This window comes from Leptidea sinapis, chromosome 30 (genome assembly GCF_905404315.1).
Source record: "Leptidea sinapis chromosome 30, ilLepSina1.1, whole genome shotgun sequence".
Taxonomy (NCBI): Eukaryota; Metazoa; Arthropoda; class Insecta; order Lepidoptera; family Pieridae; genus Leptidea; species Leptidea sinapis.
Window position 1 is genome coordinate 1,376,104 of NC_066294.1, and position 23,896 is coordinate 1,399,999.

The 23,896-nt window shown below is 35.8% G+C and overlaps 1 protein-coding gene across 1 annotated transcript in view; it reads right to left on the reverse strand.

The window, feature by feature from the left end:
- Window positions 1–23,896, reverse strand: part of LOC126973816 (putative leucine-rich repeat-containing protein DDB_G0290503) — an 81,410-nt gene that overhangs the window by 35,452 nt on the left and 22,062 nt on the right. Inside the window, exons 8-13 of the mRNA XM_050821157.1 lie at window positions 22,877–23,001; window positions 22,620–22,734; window positions 20,264–20,431; window positions 18,298–18,657; window positions 16,747–16,875; window positions 10,861–11,019 (exon numbers count right to left, since the gene is read on the reverse strand). Of these exons, the coding sequence (XP_050677114.1) occupies window positions 10,861–11,019; window positions 16,747–16,875; window positions 18,298–18,657; window positions 20,264–20,431; window positions 22,620–22,734; window positions 22,877–23,001 (1,056 nt within the window). The remainder of the gene's footprint in view (window positions 1–10,860; window positions 11,020–16,746; window positions 16,876–18,297; window positions 18,658–20,263; window positions 20,432–22,619; window positions 22,735–22,876; window positions 23,002–23,896) is intronic.

Sequence of the window (23,896 nt, forward strand, 5' to 3'; positions counted from 1 at the left end):
AGTGCTCCACCGTATTCTAGAGTAGAACATTGATGCGCCGAATTCAAACGTGGAGGAACATCCACCAAAGATGATTTTCGACATAACAAAACGTGATCCACCAATGGTGTGACCGAACAGTCGATCCTCGTGTAAGAGTACGTTTTACAGCCTTTCGCGGGTATTACGCAGTTTTTTACGGTTGTTTTGAACGAAAGTTTAGCGATGAAAAAATTACCGCGCGCTGGGTTCCCAGGATGCTTACCGATATGCACAAAAAATATATCGAGCTGCTTAGATACTGTTACAACGGGATTCAGAACATTTCGGTCCTCGATTTATAACGATGGATGAAACGAGGTTTCACCATTATGATCCAAAAACAAAATTACACTCGAAAAGACCATTAGCTCCGACCATTAAGAAATTTGAGGCGAGGAGATTTAATAATAGTTACTGGTAAAAGTTACATGAGCATTCGCAAGCGTCAAATCCATCACGTTAACTTTCTTAACGTCAAACCTTCACAAAACCTCAAAATACTATTAAAATCTGTGTACGCCTTGCAGTTCTTTTAACATTATGCTTTAAACTACTTTCAAACTGGGGCCAATCAATGTGTATATCACTCGACGCACTATTTTAGAGAACATTACCGTACTCAACTACCGTGAACCAAACACAAATCCAGAATAATGGGTTAGTAAAACTGCAGTTAAACATGAAAACCGTTAACCCGAGTGTGGTTGCGTCGTATGTTGGCCGTAGTAACCGTAGGGCTATATATATCCCGACCCACATAATGCAGCAGCTGAGTGCATCGGGTACGCGAGCGACAGGTTTGGCATGTCTCGGATTAATTACGGCGTTAATTAAAAGATCAAAAGAATCAAAAGATAGGACATAGCTATGTCTTCTAATCAACAGACCAACTATTATCGAACGAGCATGCTTTCCTCTTCATGATAGATGAGAATGCGTTACCTCGTTGGATTTAAAAAAAACACGTTGAAAAAATCACATGTAGCAAAAAAAACTGCTCAATATGTGTTTTTAACGCAAGAGTGATAAATATTTTGTTATATTCGTATTATTTGGATCCGATGACATCCCTAATTTCAAAATATGTGCAGTCTATAGAATAATCACTTTTAAGGAATTATTTCTGCACTACAATCCAGCCACAATAGTTACGCATCGCAAAACCAATTGCTTGTTTTGAAAAAACATCAGCCATGCCATATATGTAAAAAATTGCTTATCTCTATTCCGTTAAACAAAATATGTCCAGAAACTAGTAGATAGGTACATTGATTTGCATCGTTTTTGAATTTTATTTTTTGTTCGGAAAATAAATACTTTTAACAGTTAGGCGAGTAAAGCAATCTAAAAATTATATCCAGTAAAATAACTTTATTATCCACAAAAAAACCTAAAATACAAACGCAATATTAAAACAATTTATTGTAAATAAGAGCACTGTGGTCCGGGTAATATATTGCCACAAGGTCCAACACAATACTTGAGCGGCCGTTTATAACATTTTGAGTGGACTGTTGGCGCTGTTGTCGTGTGTCGATAATAAAAATGAATGTCGAATGCAAACCTAACTATGTCATCCTAGTATCTTTTAAAAGAAGTGGTGACGTATCTCTAGTCGAGTCTGTTTGATACTCAACGAATACTTTCAGAAAGTACTCTTATTTACGAGACTTAGAAGTAGAAGTAACTCTTTAATTGTAAATTGCACGGGTTAACCAGAAGTTAATAAGCGAACAAGCAGGGAATTGCACCCACTTGAAGATCTGTGCACTTCATTGGACATATCGCTACAATTGGCTCGAGCCATTGTACTCAGCCACTTGTTAGCAATCATGTACAAAGGTCAAGAGCTCAATTCAACGATATACCAGGCATACAAACTACAAAACTTACAGTTCATATTTGAAGAAAAACGTGTTTATTTCGTACTGTCATGCAAAAAAGCTAAAATTGATGGTTCTTGGCAGACTCATTACTAACCCGTGTGAGTCATATAGCTTTTATGGTTTATATTTATTGACATCTGAAATACATCTGACCTACTCAGTTATTGATGAACATTAAAATCTCTTGGGAACTTCTTAAAGTCGTACTGAAATGTGGTATGTAATTAGAATACAAACAAGGGAAAAATCTGAAATAGGAAACGTTCCTCACAAACCCTTCAAAAACTGGATGCATGTCTGTAAGTACACACTCAAATTATTTAAATAACACCAAAACCATTTTAGTAATGAATAGGTCTTGGCATAAAATGATTGCGTATAGTGGAATTATTATATGACTTAACGTTTAAGATCAAAAGGAATGGTTGGTTCAGCTATTGCTTCAGCCGAATCAGCGCTTATCATCTCGAAGTTATGCGTGGCTAAGCTTGTAAGTTTAGTCATTAAAAAGTTATCGCGTTAAAGCCTGCGGTAATATTATTAGCTTCTATATTTTGCAAGAATTATCGTGCAATAATCCAACTCATTATCAGTTGGATAAGAAGGCCAAAGTGGCCTCTAAAAAGCTTGTGTACTCAGTAAGGCAAGACAGTTCAGCCTCACATAGAGTACTGTTCTCACCTCTGGGGCGGGTGCCCAGTACCAGCTTCTCGAGCTCGAATCATCGACGATCAAGTAATCTCTGATAGGCTTTATAATTGGCGTTGCGTAGAGATGTGGGTTCTCTCTACATCTTCTACGGCATTTATTCTATCAAGGGGAGTGCCCTGAGGAGCCGGTCGGAATTCTAGCAACGGACATTACGTCAAAGTGCTAAATACCACCCATATCATGCGTGTATTTTTTAGTACATCTTGTACACTGTACTTTCCTTACCAAAATTTCATGATGATCAGAGACAAAGCAAAAAATAAAAAATAAAAACACTCACTAAAGCATTAATTATATCAAAATTGTAAGCTTAAACTTATATGACTCCTGGAATAAAGGCCTTGAACACAAATGATAATTTGTAGTTATTGTTTACTTATGACAGGACATCAACAGCTGACGATCAGAAGTTCACAAAACCAAAGTGGACGGGGGATCAGCTGATGACCTCACGACACCGATGACTCGTAAGCGACCTATTTACTAAGAAATTAAACCTCAAACATTCTTCATGTGATTAAATTAAACATTGCAGCTGCATAATAGCTTTGAAGTAGGCTTGTACGTAGGTAACCTATAATCAAGTTCTGTTTGCACGCATAAAAATCTGATGAAGAGGGATATCTTTAACATATTTCAATACAACGGGAAACTCATCAATAACATTAATGTTTTAGAATGGAAGTAGTTAATAAGTTAATTAAAAAAAAATACAACCTATATTTTTAGCTGATCTGTTTACCAGAGCCAGTGCGACCTTGCAGCATATTACAAGATCGATCGTCTGCGTTTTTAAAGTAAGGACACACTTGTTGACTAACAAGATAGAAAGTGGGACGATGTGACGCGTAAAGCTGTTACAGTTGAAGCCCACATAAAATAAATGAAGAAAAGGGAAACCCATAAAGTCCATTAGAATAACGACGACCGATGGATACAGTTACGCTCAATGGAAAGCCAACAGACAAAAAGTATCGGTTTCGCTGTCTAACCATTCACAACATTATCTCCTTTCTTCAAGGAACAAGGTTCAACAATGTATTAAACTTATTTAAGTTCTTGCTCAGACTGTTAACTGAATTATATAAGAGTTTTGTTTAGTTAAAAATTTCCAGTAAGTAAAAAATAAATAAATAGACGTTGAAAATAAACCTTACGCGTTATATATTTAATGTAATAATGTTGGCACTATATTATTATATTTCGCAATATTAGTGTATATACATTATGTACAAAATTGAACATTACATAATATGTAAGGATTATATATGAAAAGACACAAACAAACTCACCGTGTACTCCGGTAGGCCCATCGCAAATATCCGTCTAATGTGATTCAACAAGAACATCCCACACAGAGGCGGGAGCTATGATCGAGCACGCACACACACACACATATCAGTGATGTTACATGGTGATGGATGGAGGGGTGGGTGATGACGGACCTTCTTACAGCAGAAAACGCTGAACATCGGACACTGGACGAGGTACAAAGCGTCTGCATTAGACGCGCGCGGGAACATACTGATGACAGGGGACGCCCTAATGATACACGAGGGTAACACAACCGCAACAGACGAGCGCCAGTAATGTAGCGCCATGGAATTATAAAGAATGGAGGTCGGGATTCCCGATATACGGTGAATGACAAACAATTTGATACACACACTCAATGCTCTCAGACTTAGACAAGGCTTTAAATACTTAAACAAAACAAAGAAACAGAAAATCATCGCATGGTCTAGCACTTAATTGAATCAAATTCATATACCTAATATGTTTATTCAAAATAATTTTTAAATCACTTGTTGGATGTCAAATAATTAATTAATGATTAGTGTAAGATTAATAGTTTATCTAATATTACTTACTTACTTGAATAAAATTTACAAATACCACCACTCATTCGAAAATATATGAGACCTGAGAAGCTATCTTTTTTAATTTATTACGACAATTTTTTAAATTAAATAGCCTTATATGAGGGCGGTTGCTTAATATTCCCAATATGTGGTATCATTAACAAAGACATACTAACCTTTCACACTTAAACGTTTTATAAAAATTCTTCTGAATTTTGCAACACATTTGTTTCGTACATTATCTAGCATCGCGTAAGCTTAACAATGTTATGCTACTGGTGTTAACATTATGATTATCACAGTTTTTTAAGAAAGTTCATACGTACATAACATGGAACATGGTCCAGAATATACATTGGGTGGATTATACTATTTTCGTGGGATATTTTTTTAGCTGCCAATTATTTTTGGCGTTCACTACAAGCTTTAATAAAAAATAATACACCAATAAAATCATTTGATAATATAGACTGAACAATATTTATAAAACTATCATATTCAGAGCTTGAATTTCTATTTCGAAAGGTGGAGCTGTAAACTTTGAAAACAAAGAGTTAATAAGAAACTCATATGATAGAACGATGGAACCTCCGCATGTCGTTCGCTCCTGATCCAATGTATATTTAGATCTAATAAACGTCACAGTGTGTGCGGCGGAATAATATTATGTTTGTGTGTGTTAGGCAGTTGTTAGAGTTGCGCAGAAGTAATATGAGGTTGTGTTGGAAACGTATAGTAAGAAAGATTTTTCAGAAAATAGTTAAAAGTTATCTAAGAACGGTGGCAACAACGACATATTCTAATTTTTTAGAAAATAAGATTGTCATAAATATGATTTATGGAGCTGCACGAATTGAAAAAGGGTCACGATAATCCAAAATCATCCAAATATAAAAGACAGTAAAATACCCAGTATACAGTAAAAGCTCGTTCAGATTTAGAAAGAACAAACAAATTACGTCATAAACCCAGTAGACTCTCTTCAACTCTCATAATTAGCCCAACATTTAATATATTTTACACATATTGGAAAATACATACAGATATTGACTTAAGAAATAAAAGAAAGCCTTGAATATAAAAGAAATTGGTAATCTATATCTATAAAAGAGAAGGGTTGGAAAGTTGTAACTATAGTTATTTCAACTTGAAATTTGAAATGTAGGTTCTTTATAGGGGGCAACTGCTAGTATGTTATACAAATGCAAAGATAATAATGGTATATAACACAGTAAAATGTCAGTTAATTTTAACGGGTGATATTTAACACAGAATATGTATGAATGAAATATCCTTCAAAAGATATTAAAAGTAGCGATAGCAAATCTAATAGCTTCACCGTTAAGTACAACACAGGTGACTACAGCATTTATTTTATACAAGCCGGAACCCCGTCGCAACGCTAACGTATCTCCCCGGCTTGAATTTTATTCCATATTAGGGTTGCCACATTGTTTAGTGGTCGTGATGGTATTTTTAGGTATATTAATCATCGTATGAAATATATTATAGCATTATAGACGACGAGATGCTAAAGCTGGATGAGAGCATTTTATCATTCATTCATTCATCTACAAATAGAAGCAAAAAGTTGCAACATTTACGATATTAAATTGTTAATGCGTGTATAAATAAAAAAGATAGTATAAAAATAAATACAGAGTCAGTCCTTAACCAACATCCCTTGAACAATACAAGATAGCATAATATGACAATTACATTATTTAGAAAATGCGATGTTAAACAATTTAAATCCATTTCATACGAAATGGATGTAAAAAATCTTTCTAACTAACAAAAGCTTATTAAGTAACTTATTAACATAAAACGGTAAAATTTCGTTAAAGGTAGCTTAAATGTCACAGAAAAAATATTGTAATACTATCGTTTTTTCGTTTTACTCGCATTTTTAAATTTGGACCGATACTTGTTGTTTAAATATTGATTAATAATCGTAGTATTTAACCGTTTTTATAAATCAGAAGTAAGAATGATTTAAATTAATATCTACTTTTTTGTACAGATTTTTGATGTTGTATTTTTGACATATTGATAACTTAACTCAAAAATGGTTCAATCTTGCATAATGCTTATGGGGGTTAAATTTATCAAAAATAGTGCCCAAAGGCAGAGTAATGTTGTATTCTATTGCATAATATGGACATGTGTGTAGAGTATTTTAACGGAAGGCAACCCTAGCCTTTGATCCTGTTAACACTTCCGCAAGACACAAGTACAACATAATACGTAATGACGTAATTCAATAACTATAATAGCTCGCGAAAGTACTACTACTAACTATATAATGGATTCAGGTAAGAAATGTTTTTAATGATAAAAATATTAAAACTATAAATTGTGTAATAGTAAGGTATAGATTAATTTTTAATTTCGTTTTAAAACAAAGTTTAGTCCATAGTTTTATTGTAGCTGGAATAAAGTTTCATTAATACCGCTCTGAGGAGGGAGGCCACAAATCCAGATGGTGAGGCAGATATTCCAGTTTGGCGTAGACGCTGATGCTTATTGGCCTGACTCTGTGTGCGATAGACTGACCCTTCAAACAGCGTCCTACTAACTACTAACTAAGTAGGGATCTTGAGTGCCCACAAATTATAATTATATAGTTTAAACGTTTAACTACATACAGGAAGAATGAGCAAGGAAATAATCACTCATCGCAGAAACGAAGATAAAACGATAAAAAAACATTAATTGTTTTTTGCAAATAAAAAATTAATCAAAAGTGATTTTTAAAATGTTTTTAAATTGTATAATATAAAGAAGCGGTGAATTGCAAGAAAAGCGGTATTTGAAGCAAGGACAGATTTAAATTATTTTGAAGGCGATTAATTTATTAATTACACATTCAATTGGGATTTTGAGTTTGACCTTTTCTAGATTAGAGTAATTAATTACATAGCTGGTAATTTTACATAAAACATCAAGCTGAACTACTGTCGCCTGAGGTGTGGGAATAAAATTTTTCGTCTTTTAAGTGAATCAGCGTAAGATATGATATTATCGAATCTAGATTTGTATTCCTAAGAAGTAAAGCGTTTTTTAATCTGTCTATTCGATTGATGTCACATGCAAAGTCTAGCAACTAAACTAAAATAAAAAAAATTGTAGGTGAAATTCAAAAAGTTTACCTAGATGGAAAGCCTGTTAGAAATGTTTTTATATGATTTTCTTATTAAATGATCTAAGTGAGCCGAGTGTTATTGAATATATTATAAGTTGGACGAAGTGTGAGGATAAGATTGATGGGGAATGCAATTAAATTTTCTGTAATGTACTGCTTAATTTTTTATCAGTACAGAATCGTTGGTGTGCGATATATATAGACTGATGGAAAAGCAGGAGAAGCGTATGGGTCACCTTATGGTGAGTGATCACCGCCCATACTCTCTTTCAACAGTAGAAGTACGCATCTCTAATGTTCTGCACCGTGTCCGTTCGTTTGTCTGTCTATCACAGAGTTGAAATGTATATCATAAACCCCAATAGCGACAACTGAAATTTAAAAAAATGTGTTTCACTATCATTCATCCAACATGGCCGCTACGCAAACTATTAAGAAAATATTTTACAATCAGTATTTCCAGGTCACATATCTTTTACGATGATACGGAAACCTATAAGTCCGACACACATTTGACCGATTTAGTTATTGTTATTCAGCGGCAGGTATCAGGTCATACAATGAGTAAACTAAAACCCTTTTTCACTCAAACTTCATCCCATAGTTCCATAAATAAAGTAGATAACATTAATTACAATATTAAATGAATTTGTTCCTCAAAAGAGGATGGCAAAGCTAGCAAACATAAATTTAAGCAACACACAGGCAATTAGTTATTTTGGGCTCACATTTGCAAATTAAGTTTTCATAAGACCGTTCCAGACTACGTAAATACCGCCAATTCCACAAATTCCGGAAGTATGAATATAATTTAAACATAATATTGATACCAGTCATAATATCGTGTCGTGAACCGCAGAGACCTTGCGATGGGCGCTACTGGCGTTGTTCCAACAGTTGCTATAACCATTCACCTCGTCACCGGAACCGTTGCCAAACTCACACACGTTACTGCCAAATTATATTGTTTTGTATGTGCTCTAATATTAATATTGTAATACAAAGTCGCCGAATTTTTCAAACTGATATTTTCCTTGTTCTGCAGATGTTGTCCTAAGAGCGCTAATGCTTTGCGAGCTGACTGTAGTTCATACATATATTGATATGCGATATGGGATCGTGCGATATCCTCGAGACTTTGCGTACGCGACGTTATAGCGTGACCGAAAATTGTAAAATGTTTTAATAAACACGGAAGTTATCTAGTGGAAATTATTTATTTCAAATTATTAACAAAATGTTATTGCTAGATAATAGACGAGTGCTGAATAATAAAAAGTGAAAAAAATAATAGTAGGATGAAACCTATTGAAAAAGGAAGATAATATAACAAAAATGACAGGAAAAATAAATTACGGGCGATCTGAGGTCGGAAAGTGGAAGTGGGGGGCTGTTTTAGAGTAAAAAACGGTTTATATCTTTTCCGGCGAAACAAGTCCTATGGCAAAATGTTAAATGGCATAGTTGTAGGTAATAAAAAGATCTAAAACGTTTGTTTTCGCACTTTTTGATAATTTCAAAGTTTATGTAAAAAAACAAAAAAAAACAAGTTTTTGGTTTTTTATTTTTATCTTTTACAAAAAAATATTTTTCTTCACGAAATATTATAAATAGTTACCAATAGTAAGTTATTTATTTTGGTTTCAAAAATTATCGACCCTGGTCTATAAGGAAGAGTTACGCACTAATATTTTATTAGGAAAAATGGAGAGGTATGGCATAAATGGCCCTGCTTTATCTTAGTTTAAATCAAATTTAATTGGATACAGGCAATGTACGCAAATAAACGTGGTAAACTTAAACCAAGAAGTAATAACTCAGCAGTCTTCCTATCCTAACTGTAAAAGTGGAGTTCCTCAGGGAAATATTTTGAGTCCTTTGTTATTTATTATTTATGTTAATGACTTATAAAAATAACTCAACACCGTTGTTTTATGTTTGCTGATGATATCGATTCCCATGCCCTCTAATATTGATAATTTAAATGAATATGAATCGGACATTAACAGTACTAGGAAAATATTATTGATTGGCTTGATAATAATGAAATAATGTAAATTTATTGAAAATAAAGTATATGCAATTATTTGTAAGAGGACGAACTGATCTAAATAATAATTATAATGGAATAAATGTACAGGAAAGTAAAGGAAGCATACCGTGTGCTGTCGTCTGAAGAAGAAATGGTCTAGGGTTTAGCATGCAGTCTTGCAGGACACCAGCGTTTATGACTTGAAAGATGGAGCATGCACCATTGATAACAATCTTGATACCGATCGGCCAAAAAGCTAGTGTCCCATTTGCACAACCTCTCGAGAAGCCCATAGGATGACATTTTCGCTATATGCGCTTTATGCAACACCCGATCGAAGGCCTCCGCTACGTCCAAACTCACCGCTAACGCCTCTCCCTTCGACTCAACCTGCTCACATTTTTGGGTGAGGTATGCTAGAAGATCGCTAGTTGATCGACCCTGACGGAAACCGTATTGGCAGTCACTGATCAGCTCCTCTAGGTATCTCAAGAGTTGACGGTTGATGATCGACTCCGTTACTTTGAAGTAAATGGAGGTAATGGCAATGGGGCAGTAGTTGGACGAATCCGAGCGTACACCTTTCTTAGGGATCGGGAGCATTAAAGTCGCCTTCAATAATTTCTTGACTATGCCTGATGAGTAGGAGAGCCGGATTAGTGAGATCGACCGCACATTTGTTAATAGAGATGAACCAGCTGAAATCTTACAAAAATACATACGCGCTACGTCTCACTAATGTAACATCAGATCGATTTTTTCTTTATTGCAAAGATAACAAATGTACAAATCATGTAATTGGAAGACACTAAGTTGCCGAAATACGAAAGGCAATTGCTACCTATTTAAACTTGTTAAAAACCGGAATATTATTCTGGATATTGCTATCGTCGATTTTCAGCGATTCTTCTCGCTGACATAGGTGGAAAAGACATGGCGGATTAAAGTCTGACCAGGTGACCAGAAGACTCCGAAGAAGAAGAAAGAATTCGATATTGTAAACGGCATTATGTACTCATAGTGGTAAAAATTGCTGTCACATGTCGAAAATTATCTTTCTTCCTAATATATAAGTTTACGCTTCCAAAAGCTTTCTTTTTAAGCCTTACGAATACGTTTGAAAAGGTAAAAACCAAGACAACGCCGATCTGGAATTGCTTCCCCATCGGTAAGTCAGGTGTTATGAACATGAGTGACGGTCACCTGCGCCAGGTCGTTGAGGTGCGCGCGCTGCATCTCCAGGTCGGCGATCCTCTTGAGCGCGGCGTCCTCTGCGCGGGCCAGCGCCTGCACTCGCTCCCACACGCCGGCCAGCTCCAGCAGCTCCGGCCGGGGACTGTCCTCGCCCTCCGGCGACCACGCCTGCCAGAACCAATCACAGTACACACTGAGTCAAGCTTGAGTCGACAGCAGAATTAATCGAGCTTGCAGTATTTGTATAATTTAGTTCGATTTTTAAAATATAATCCAAAATGTTGGTAAAGATTCGGTAGTCAACTGGCGTTTTTGTTTCCGCAAAATAACGATAAATAGTCGCGCCAAAAAGGGAGCTGCCATGATCATGAATGAATGAATCAATGAATGAATGAAAACTTTATCAATAACAAACACAAAACCACACAGAATAATATAACTAAAACAGACTTAGAGGTAAAAAGCTCCGGCAACGCTCCTGTAATTCCTATGGTGTTGCAAGAGATTGTGGGCGGCGGTGATCACTTAACAACAGGTGACCCGTGCGCTCGTTTGTCCTCCTATTCCATAATAAAAAAATAAAAAAAAATTAAAAACAAATGTATGCATAATATTATAGTGATTATCTTAATTTAAAAGTACTGTGTAGCAGTTATTGTTATCAAAAGGAACTGACTCACTGAGCGTAATGCTGCATTGGAATAATATCAACACAGCGCTGATTTTCAGCAGCCCATTACAGTGTGACCCATTTAGTAACTTCTATTGTTAAAAAATAAATTTAGTTTTATTAAAGGTTCCATAATATTATTTTTAAAGATGATAATTTGAAATATGGTTATACTTGTTCAATATATTATACATAAAGATACATACTTAAATATTAAAATAATAGCAATTTTAGAAATATTTGCAGAAACAAATTATGTCGACATAATAACATAAACAAAGAAACGTCAAATGGGCAGTGCTATCCTTATTTATGTTTCTAAAAATAAAAATGACCTTTCATAATCCGTAACGTTGATGTGTCGCTGAAAGAAAATTGTTTCTGCTATAGCGACCTCAAAAAAATGGTGGTCGACGTTTTCAGTCACGTGACAAACAGTTAAGAAAACAGTGATTTTAAATTTTAAAATATAAATAATTTTTATGTTTTTTATAACAAATTAGTACTGAATTCGTATTTAGTATGGTAAAAACTCTATAAATTACATAGTTTCAAAATTTAATTTTGACATATGAAATTGACCTATTATGGACGCGTTCTCAAAACAGAGAGGTATCGAATCGCACTACTACACTGACACCACTCAAACACATACACGTACTTAAAGTTAATTGCGGGAATCAAATGAATTTGATACTTTAGCAAGTTCGAATTTTATTTTTTAATACCTATGATTTTTGATAATTGGTTGATGTATTCGTTTACTAGTTAAATATTAGAATTTTAGATGGCAATTCTGTCGCATAACGTCGTGTGTTTAAAAGCAGTTTTTTTTTAATCCAAGATGGCCGCCGCGAAAAATTATGATTTCAACAATATGGGTATCGTATCCGAGGTTCTCGAGGGTGCAGAGATCGATTTTGGGATAATTTTTGAAATCCAAGATGGCCGCCGAGTTAAATTATGATTTCAACAATATCGGTATCCGAGGTTCTTGAGAGTGCAGAGAACGATTTTGGGATCATTTTTTAAATCCAAGATGGTCGCCGCGCAAAATTATGATTTCAACAATATGGGTATCGTATCCAAGGTTGTCGAGGGTGTAGAGATCGATTTTGGGATCATTTTTGAAATCCAAGATGGCCGCCGCGTTAAATTATGATTTCAACAATATGGGTATCGTGGCCGAGGTTCTTGAGGGTGCAGAGAACGATTTTGTGATCATTTTTGAAGTGAAACTTCTTTGCCCGCATGAGGGTAAAATTTATACGGATGAAACGGAATAAAATGTTTTTATCAAACATTTTTATCCAAGAAGAGGGGAGGGAGATTGAGTCTGATTGAGATAGACTGAGAAAATGCGAATGTAGCTTGAAGCAGACGGTACCGATATGAAGTAAAACAACTTCACTACTAGCGTTGTATCATGCAGCTTTAGCGCGCGGCCGCTACTAAGTAGAACATCGTCTCTACTAGCTTTGTATCGTGCAGGTTTGATGAGTAATAATAATTAGTAAAACATCTAATAATTTCTAATATTGACAAAAATCAATTGGTTTAGACAACAGATTAGGATAATTATTAATATAAACGAGATTTAAAATTTGGTTTTCACAAATAAGTTTCATTTATGACATGTGTGCCTTGTACGCACGCCATTTCTTGTGTTGTCTGGTGCTTTGGATGAAGCTTCCCCCTAAGGACACCTCCCCTGAAAGTGGAGTTGAAAAAAATACGAGTTACCTTGTGGGGTATCGGTTGGATAGGTCTTTGAAAGATAGATTCAGGTTTGATACATGACATTTCCTTTGGCCTTTTGAAAATAATGCGGGATTAAGAAAGATATACGTTTAATTTTTGTAATAGCTTATACCTTATGTTTACAATACCTATTGAAATAACTATTCTTAAGAAAATATGGTGGTAATAATTGATAAGAAGGGTGGAGCTTCTTGTGTTTAAAAAGGGGATGAAGGGGATTTTTTGTATATATAGGTACATATATAATTTTATTGCCAATGTTTATGGTAGCAGTAGACTTGTGGTATTATAAATATATAAATATTTAATTCTCAAAGTCTGTGTCTCGGTGTCTAGAGAATACCAGCGTTGAGAAGTAAAATTCCCAACATAATGCTGACTAGACACCATTTTGGTTTTGTAATGTCCATAATATTGTTATTAATAATAAGATTTCTGTATTTTTGAACCAAATAAAGTTTTAAATTATTAATTATTATTATAAAAAAACCATGAAAATGACACCCATGAAGATAAGTTGGCAAATTTCACAGGCGCCACCTTGGATTTCGATTTTGACCCGATATTCTATATTGTTGACCCCGAAAACCATGAAAATGACACCCATGAAGAGAAGTTGGTAATTTGCATAGGCGCCATCTTGGATTTCGATTTTGACCCGATATTCGTTAATATTGACCCCGAAAACCATGAAAATGACACCCATGAAGAGAAGTTGGTAAATTTCATAGGTGCCATCTTGGATTTCGATTTTGACCCGATATTCGTTAATATTGACCCCGAAAACCATGAAAATGACACCCATGAAGAGAAGTTGGTAAATTTCATAGGTGCCATCTTGGATTTCGATTTTGACCCGATATTCGTTAATATTGACCCCGGAAACCATGAAAATGACACTCATGAAGAAAAGTTGGTAAATTTCACAGGCGCCATCTTGGATTTCGATTTTGACCGGATATTCGTTATTGTTGACCCCGAAAACCATGAATATGACACTCATGAAGAGAAGTTGGTAAATTTCATAGGCGCCATCTTGGATTTCGATTTTGACCCGATATTCGTTATTGTTGTCGTCGAAAACCATGAAAATGACACCCATGAAGAGAAGTTGGTCAATTTCATAGGCGTCATCTTGGATTTCGATTTAATAGAGATGAACTTATAAATCAGTAATTCTCCAAAAAAAAACAGAAACATAATTTATTGAAAATCTGACTGCGTACAAAATATGTAAAGTAACAAAGACAGTATTGTATAGCTTATAAAAATATTCATGTTCGTACAGCGATCTTTCCGAGTACAAGCTGCTGATTACAACCGACACAGTGTCTACCCACGACGGCGGCCGAGCACGGACTGAGGTTATTTCGATAGATCATTCTGTGCAATGCGTACTAGTGGTGGGTGCTAAAAGTTATAACAATTAATATTTACTTGTAACTAGAAAATACCATTAACAATGTTATTAATAAATACTCTAAAAGACTATATTTAACTTCATAGTTAATTTTTTACGTCAGGACTCGGGTACCTAATTATTAATTAATGATCTGTGCCATCTATCGAAAACCGTTATGGTGTCGTATTATACTCGATAGATTCAATCACTGTGTTCGATATGAAAATACGAAATAGTTTCTGAAAGTGACACTAGATGACGTATAATCTAGGACAATTTATTTTAAAAGTGAACATAGATGGGTAGACTATGTTTCAACGCCATCTAAAAAATTTTAGTACACTTTTAAAATTATCACAACTTCTATTATTGCAAAATAGACTAATTTTCTTAAGTGACGCTAGTTGGCCGACAGAAAAATACAATGCAAATTGGTGCCTTATTTAAAATACCATAAAGTCTATGTTTATTTAAATGAGAAAAATTAGCATTTATGTTATTAAACCTGAGAAATATTGATCAAATATTTGCTATTTATGACTTAAGCAGTAGCTATCATTTTCACTTGCACGATAAATTAGCATTTAATTTTCCAAGTCTTCAATGAATTAGGTAAAACATATAGGTACATTAATAATTTGAAATTATAACGACTGTGTTATTCTCTGTTCAACTTCAGTGTTACTCAATTAGTCATAATTTTGTATAGCGGGGCCGTGTCGAAAATATTTTTGGTTTTTAGTTACATTTCGGTTATTAAATTAATTCTCTATTATTTCTAATACCGAAGTAGTTGATTAGTGTTCAGTGTACAAAAACTTTAAAATATTAAAATAACTGTAAATATAATATTTGTCTAGGTTTAGTGTAAGAAAAACTTATTTATTATTATGGCGGAACGACGACGTACTGCTGCTATATGACTATTTTGTGAGGAGTGAGAACAAAAGTGCTGTTTGCAACTTGTGCAGCAAGAGTCTATCTATCAGTCCTAAGCCTGTTTTAGTATGAAGGAAAATTCATTGATTGATGTGACCTATTTAAATTTAACACCTCGTACCTAGTTTAGTGACCTGTCTAACACCCAGTAACTAACTAATTCATAAATACCAAAAAAAATGCAGATTGTTTAATATTCTAATTAATAGTAAATAACTGCTAACATAAATAAAATGTTGTGCTAATGTTAAATTAACAAATAGTGAAATTTAACTAAGCAGTAAAATATAACGCTGTATAGTTACTTGTGAATTGTAATTTTTAACAGTGTTATAATAATTAGCGTTTTGCGTAACATGTTATTTTTTTTCGTATAAGCATTTTAACAAGTTAAGCAATATTAACGATTAACCCCACCTCTAATGCTTATGACCGACACAGTGTCTACCCACGACTGCGGCCAAGCGCGGACTGATTGTTTCGATAGATCTTTCTGTGCAATGCGTACGGAGTGACAAAATAAAATAACCCTTAATACCACACATTGTGAATTTTAGATGATTCATTTTTATTTTTTTCTGAGATTATTTATAAAATATTCATTAATTTATTTCCCGTGTTTTTGAAAATATTATATATGCTTTTCTTACATAATTTTTTAAGAGCCAAAATTGTGTAAATAGTAGCAGAAAACTGATCCTGAATGAAGCCCCATTTCGTCAATTTTGTGTGAAGAGGTAACGGATAATCGTTTTTACGCCATAAAATGTCAAAATTTCAAAGCAAATATTTTCCACTAATTGGAGATAAAGAAGTAATATATTTGTGGCAATTTTTAGTTTTGTTAGACTTAGTTTCATTTCATCACAAATTCTACCGAAAAACATCTTATTTTTGTCGGATTCGTAAACGCGTCCTTAACATCAGCACCGTTAACTATCTATTCACGCATTGACACAAAAATTCTAAATTCATACTTTTATTTTACAGTTATTGTTGTATTTTCTGGTTAGCCTGCTGAATATATCTTTAGGTTTTTATTGTCAGTCATAATAATCGTCAATCGCACTGGATTGTAATGGGTAGGGCATATCAATTACCATCAGCTGAACGTCATACATACCTCTGCGAGCGCGCCCCTGTGGTGGATGGAGACGTCCTCACTGGGCTCGGAGTTGTGAGCCGAACACACCTCGTGTGACCGCTCCAGCTGCCGCACTCGCCGCGACACGTGACGCTCCAGCCAGCGGCACTACGACAAACAACCGACCACCGATATAATTTAATTGAGGGAATGTACTAGAATAAACAATTCATGCACACTAATTAAAGCCATTGATAAAAAATAACAATTTAAGCACAACAACAACTGGACACTGAGAGACAAAATAAACATTTACAATACTATTGTACATGTTCATTTTGTCTCCAGTGTTGATTGTGTCCCGCAAGTGTACCAACGTATCACGAAAATATTGAAGCACCTTGCCCTTATACATCCTAAGCGAAAGCAATGCACTCTATACTATAAGGAGCATCTGTAAGGAGATCAGTAATGTCCCTATGGACATTATGACGATTCCTATGAATTAAAGAAACGCTTGGGAGACGCTCCCAAGAACCTTCAGACCATTTTTTTCCGTTAGCAGCTGCATAATAAGTGGCATCTGTTCAACCTCTTTGTCTATCGCTCATCAAGAAAGTTGGAAAATTGATTGAATTTGGCGTTATTTTGCCGAAATTAATAATTATTCAAATGTTATGTTGTATCCTTCTTAAGTGTAAATTCCGCTAAGATTCGTCTTCAATCAATTCGACACGTGTTTTACCTCTACACGAGGCATCTCTCATCTCATCATCTCGTGCTAGAATTTAACGAGTCAACATCTCCTGAGGACAAAGAAAATTGGGCCAATGTGGTATGGAGTCGTGCAAAATGTAACTCACATAACATACAGACGATTTCAAAATTTAATGTTTTTGATAATACAGTAGACATGTAGGACAGGAAAGTAGGTTAGGATTTCACATTATTTTGTAGTATTGCATTTGCCAGGATCAAGAATTGGACGGGTTAAGTAGAGAGGCATTAGATGGCTAGGCGTTAGTTTGTCTATATATAGCGAAAGCATTCGATTTATGCTAGCACAAAGCGCTTTTAGCGCAGCTGCAATGCTATGAGCTTTCCGAAGGGTTTTGCAACTGAGTAACTACCTTTTTGGCTGATGGTATCATCGAGGTTGTTATGGACGGTGCTCTGACTTAAAACTCATAAACGCTGGTGTTCCGTAAGAAAGCGCGCTGTCCCCTAGACTGTTCTTCATATCAATGATATGCGGCAAATAAGCGGCAAGAATATTTTTGCCTCACAAAACTACGTTGTGGAATCAATAATCGGCTGTGGTTTTCCAAAACCGATACGACTTAGGAAACTTCAAGCACAGAACATACTTTCACATTAAAGGCCGGCAACGCATCTCCTGACCTCTGGTGTTACTTGACCACTTTCCCTTATGTGAGCTTCATACCCATTCTCATATAAAAACTGGGAGGTCAGAAACTTGAAAGATTGAGAGCAAACGTATCTGGTAGACCCTCTTTCTTTGTCTTTTGCTACCCACTCAAGAAGGACATATCGTTAATATATGTTATCTAACTATGCAGCACCACTGACCTGTTCCTGTATGACCTCCTTGTACTCCGTCAGCCTCTCCTCCTCTCGCTCGCACCGCCCGCACACCACCTCACTGCTGTCGGCCTGCTCACTCCTCAACAACTCCAACTCCCTCACCATGGCCCTCATTTTGCTGTCCCTCTCGTCGATCGTCTGCCTCATCTCCTCCAGCTGCTCTCCTATCTCCGTTTCCCTCTTCACCTTCTGCTCTAACTGGTTCTCGAGGCTGGCGATGATATCACGCAGAAAGGCCACCTTTTCTTCACAAGCTTTTAGTTCGTCGTCACTGGAGGCTTTTCTAGTTTCCAGTTCGTTGATTAGCTGAGACATTTCTCTTGCTTGGTTCTCTAGTTGTTCCAGCTGTAGTGCACACCAAAATTTAAACATTGGGAGCAGATGATAAATATTAAACATACAATAATAAGAAATACGATAGCAACTATACAGATATTCAAGACATAAAATTTATTATGTTAATTATTAGTAAAAGCATGCAAAAGATCAAGATAAAGATATGAAATTAGATAATAAAAACCCAAAACAAACTATTGTTTACGGTAATATATAGGTAAAGTGGAGTGAATAAAACTATTAAAAAAACAATAATAATAACATCACAAAAAAGTTTAAATGACTTTATGGTATTGAAAAAAAAAACGTATGGATTTGTTGGCCTCATTTTATTACTATGACCTATAGAAGTTTTAATAAATAATATTTTTATTCATTCAATTGTAAGTTCTACTGAGCAATCTATTATTATTAAAACTATACTGTGACAAGGCATTCTTACGAATTTAAATTCTTAGTTATAATTAACTTCTACAATATTTTCTACTAGTTTCTACCATTTAATCTTTTCGTACAACTTTTCAATGTGAAACAAAAGCAAGACTTACTTGTACGCGATGGTGTCGACAGTTGCAATGTGCGAGTCGACTTATCTGTATGTAGAGCGTCATTATTTAATACGAATGATGAATTGTTAACATACTAATAATTATTGACTCTCGCAAGATTGGTTCCAACTGAACGTTAAACGATTAGAGCAACTGAATTACTGCATTTATATCTCTGGAAAGTGGACGTAGGTGCAATTGATAGATTGTTAGATATAATAATAAAGAGAATATTATTAGCATAAAAACTACATAAAACAAATTAGTAAAACATGTTAGAATTATTTTAAGAACAAAGATGTGCTTACGAAATGAAAAGTGCAAAATAAATATATGACAATGACACAAAAACAAACATGCAATATTAGATAAAGTAAAAAAGCAAGTAATTTAAGGCAATTCCGGTTCCTGGTAAGTAAATCTATTAGTTCGGAAATATCATGTTATGTTATTACTAAATAGATGTTACAAATAAATAACAAAAGGTTAATTTAATTAGCGCGATCTGGCTAATATTGGATATAACTATAAAGCTACGGCCACACCTACGCGTCAAGTAAGCGGGAAGCGGGGCGCGATATGGGATCGTCCATGACGCGAATCTATACGTTCACAACTTGACGACTACGACATGAATCGCGAACCTCATTTGTTGGTGTATTCTTGCACGTTTCACGTCTTTTTACTGGAATTTAAATCGTGGTTATGTTATCCTCGTACTAATGTAACTTCGGAGTATGATTCACATGAAGAAGACCTTTTATTGTATATCATTGTGATACAAACCACACGGTAACTACGATTATAAAATATTATGTTTTAATAGCTAATACCCACGACTCCGTCCGCATGGATTTAGGTTTGTTATGCCAAAGGAACTACACGATTCCGTGATAAATGTACATGCTGACTGGTTACTAGACGCGTGCGTCCCACGTGTTGTAGTGGAGGCGATCGCCGCGCGGCTGACGTTTTCGCTTCGCAGTCGCTTTGGTCGTGCAGGTGTGGACGATGCTTAAGATTTCCATGTGCGGAACCTGTGCTGTCCCACTGTCAGCAGGACTGACCTCGTTGGTGATCTTGGCGTTGGCCTCCAGGCCGCGCGCCAGGCGCCGGTTCTCGTCGGCCAGGTCCCGGGCCTCCCGCGCCGCCTCCTCGCGCTCGGCCTCCCGCTCCAGCGTCTGCTCCTCCAGGAACTCTCGCGTCGAGCGCAGCTGCCGGTTGGCGGCCTCCAACTATCACACGGTACGTTTTCCTTCAATGCTATCTGAATTACTTATCAAAATAATACTATCTCTACTACATGTGCTATGCAGCGTGGTTACAAAGCTAGTGAAAGTGATTCGCCGGGCACCATTTGTAACTGAACAAGCCCTAGCTCACAACACATCTGATACGCATGAGGCTTAGTCTACTCTTATATGTAAATATTGCAAAATATATATTGATGACTTTCCACGACACAAGCAAGTCCACAGTCACCTTAGACAAACGGAAAGAAAGGGAAACGACAAGGAAACCAAAGATGTTTGGTTCCACTACGAACGTCTGGATTCGTCTAGTCGAAAAAGACATTTTTCAGCTGCAGCGCCAAAATTATTACCTCCCTCCGGAGACATCTAATGTAATTTTGTGCTCAAAACCTTTCCCTAAAGAAAAAAATGTATATGTAAAAAACTATCTACTAGAAGTATGCTATTTTGAAAGCATTAAATGTTCTTATGACAAGATATCATAATTATTATGTAAAAGTAATTATACTTCAAACTTAGTACAGTAATACTGTTGTAATATTTTTTTTTTAAACTTTACTTATTATTTTATATATTTTTATATTAATATAATATATGATTATCGAAAGAAAACTAATAATAATAAGATTTAATAAGGTACATAATTCATACAATTTTCTAAAAATTTGATCAAAACTTTCATAAATTCTTTTACAATTAGCCGAGGATATTTGGACAGCCCTAGCACTGGCACCCTAATTGGACTGCCAGTTGCAATCACCAGCATTAAGTTTTGGTCTAATGCTTTGGCCTATAAATTTTGGTGTAAATGGTGTTCACTTTTTAATAAAATTAAAGTATTTAAATAAAATAAATATAGGTTATATATTAACCGACCTAGGTTCGTTCATTAATGAGTGAGCATATTCAACTCAATAATCTACAGAATGTAGTAAATGAAAGCGTTGTATAATACAGGTAACTAATTCTGAGTTGACATACATATAATATATGCAAAGCGAAGTATCAAACGAAAATAATGCATCGCTTCCAGTATGAACTATTACCAAATCTCACAAGGAATAATTCAAATACTTATTAATATTAATTCAAACATGTAATAATTATAATAAGGTTTACCTTGTCACAGCAGACTTTATGTACGGGTGTGTCACTCATCCGTTTTATCTGTGCGTGCAAGTGCGGGCGTGCGTACACAAACATACATAATATATACATTATCACAATCCGTTCAACCTTATATTTAAATCGGCCTACGAATTTAAATATAAAATGTTAGCTTTTTCATTAGTGCCATTGACAGCGGACTGTTGATATTTGAAAAATATTGTTACCTGCCTTTTTATCATTTGTTAATTTAAGTTTAGTACAAAGGTTTTATTGTATAAATCAGTTTTGAAAGGTAGGGTTGGTAAGATGTCCATCTACTCGGCCATGACGCCAAGCCATTTGACAAGACAAAGTTACAATTCCAACGACGAGTCAGCGTGACTACCAAGCCACACGAGACAAGCGTACGGTCTATCATTTGGTAGGTATCCTTGTTACTATCGCCAAACTAACCGGCTAGTAAGGGTTATGAAACACTTACTTTACTCTCCGAACGAAATAATAGATTCAAATATATTTATTTAAAATAGGTTTTGAAATCACTTATTGAACGTCAAAAACCACTGCCCAGTTTTCCCCCCAAATAGTATGCCTCAGACCTGAGAAAAACGGGCGCAAGTAACTCAGCGGTATTTTTTTAAATTTCGACATATTACACAGTGCCACACCCACTTTGTGCAAGATAAGCACGTCAGTTAGGGAAAAACATGCCGAAGATGCCTCACTGCGATACATCGCGGGTCACTTCGATGTTTACCTAGATACCTACGTAAAAACAAAATATTTTGTTTTAAAATCGCGGTCGACTGGAAGCATCGATGTGATCTGGCATGTGATTGGTCAAATCTGATTAAGGTTGTGAATTACACTGTCGCTGCCACTTGACCGTTAGCAGACGACTGAACAACTGAACTGAGCATCCAGGAGCGACTGACCGGCTTGTTCGCACCGACATCCATGTAGGCAGCGACCGCGACTACGAGGCATCTTCGGCATGGTTTTACCCTCAGTGTAGTGCTATTGATCTGCAGTAACAAGCGCGGCAGCAGTGGTCGGTCACCTGCTGGCGCAGGTCGTCCCGCTCCTTGGTGAGCAGCTCCAGGTCCTGGCGGTGCCGCGGGGAGCCCTGGTCCAGCGACCACCAGCCCGGCGCCCGTACCCCGCCTGTGCCGTACCTGGAAACACCTCACCACTCAACAATGCTAATATATCTATTCTGGCTATAATATGTTCTGTTACAAACTACTAGCTTTAGTGAAACATGTTTTGATGTGATCTACCGGCCACACATCACTAGTTGTACTCAGTGTCCCTCACCCTTCCGCGATGACGTCACAGTCGGTGTCCTGCGTCAGACTCGCAACCTTCACCAAGGCCGCCTTCAGCTCAGCGCGGAGCACAGCCTCGCGCTCCATACACTCCGCCGTGGCCTGCTCCATGTTCTGATACAGAACAGTTATCTATGCTTAGATTACGTAATGCTCTATGGTGTTTTTAAAAATTTAGAAATTTTACAAAATTTTTAATTTTCAAACATTTGTTATTAATCATCAGTGTCGAGACTCCTAAGACTATGTTTTAATTTTTTTATTACAATATGGAATGAGACGTACAGAACGTTCAGCTGATGAAAATTGATACGCCCTGCTCGTTACAATGCATTGCCGCTCAGGATTCTTGGAAAACCCAAAAATTTTGAGCGGCACTACAATTGCGCTAGTCTCCTTGAGATTTAAGATGTTAAGTCTCATTTGCCCTATAATTTCACTAACTAGCGCGCCCTTAAGACTTAAACAATAATGCTTAAACATTACTCCTTCACGGCTGAAACTGGCTCCGTTGTGGTAGCCATAATCTAGCCGACATCTTGTGCAAAAGAGCCTCCCACTGGTAAAACTGTTAGATACGTTAAACGATATTAGAGCTTCACCATCACAAGCGTTTCCAGCTTTTTAGGAGTTTCGCTATTTATAAAATGTTAATGACGCTATTTATTAATTTAACTTTCATAGTGTTAACAAAACACAATGGAAGTTAAATTAATCCATACCTTGGTTGTGTGTTGAACATTACAATCTGACCTGTCATCCTCGTACTAAGTATATAAAAAAATAATATATTGTCTGAACTGCTGTACTGTCATTTTTTTTTACTCTACTACTAAGAATAGTAATGATTTATCAAAGAAAGATAGAAATAGAACATCATCATCATTATCATTGAACACACATATTTCCTGGCTTCTTGCTAGTACAAACACTTTTGATACTTCCTTCTTCATTTACCTCATAAACTAGTTCATACATCCTCTCTATACAACATTCTTCGCTTGTCAAC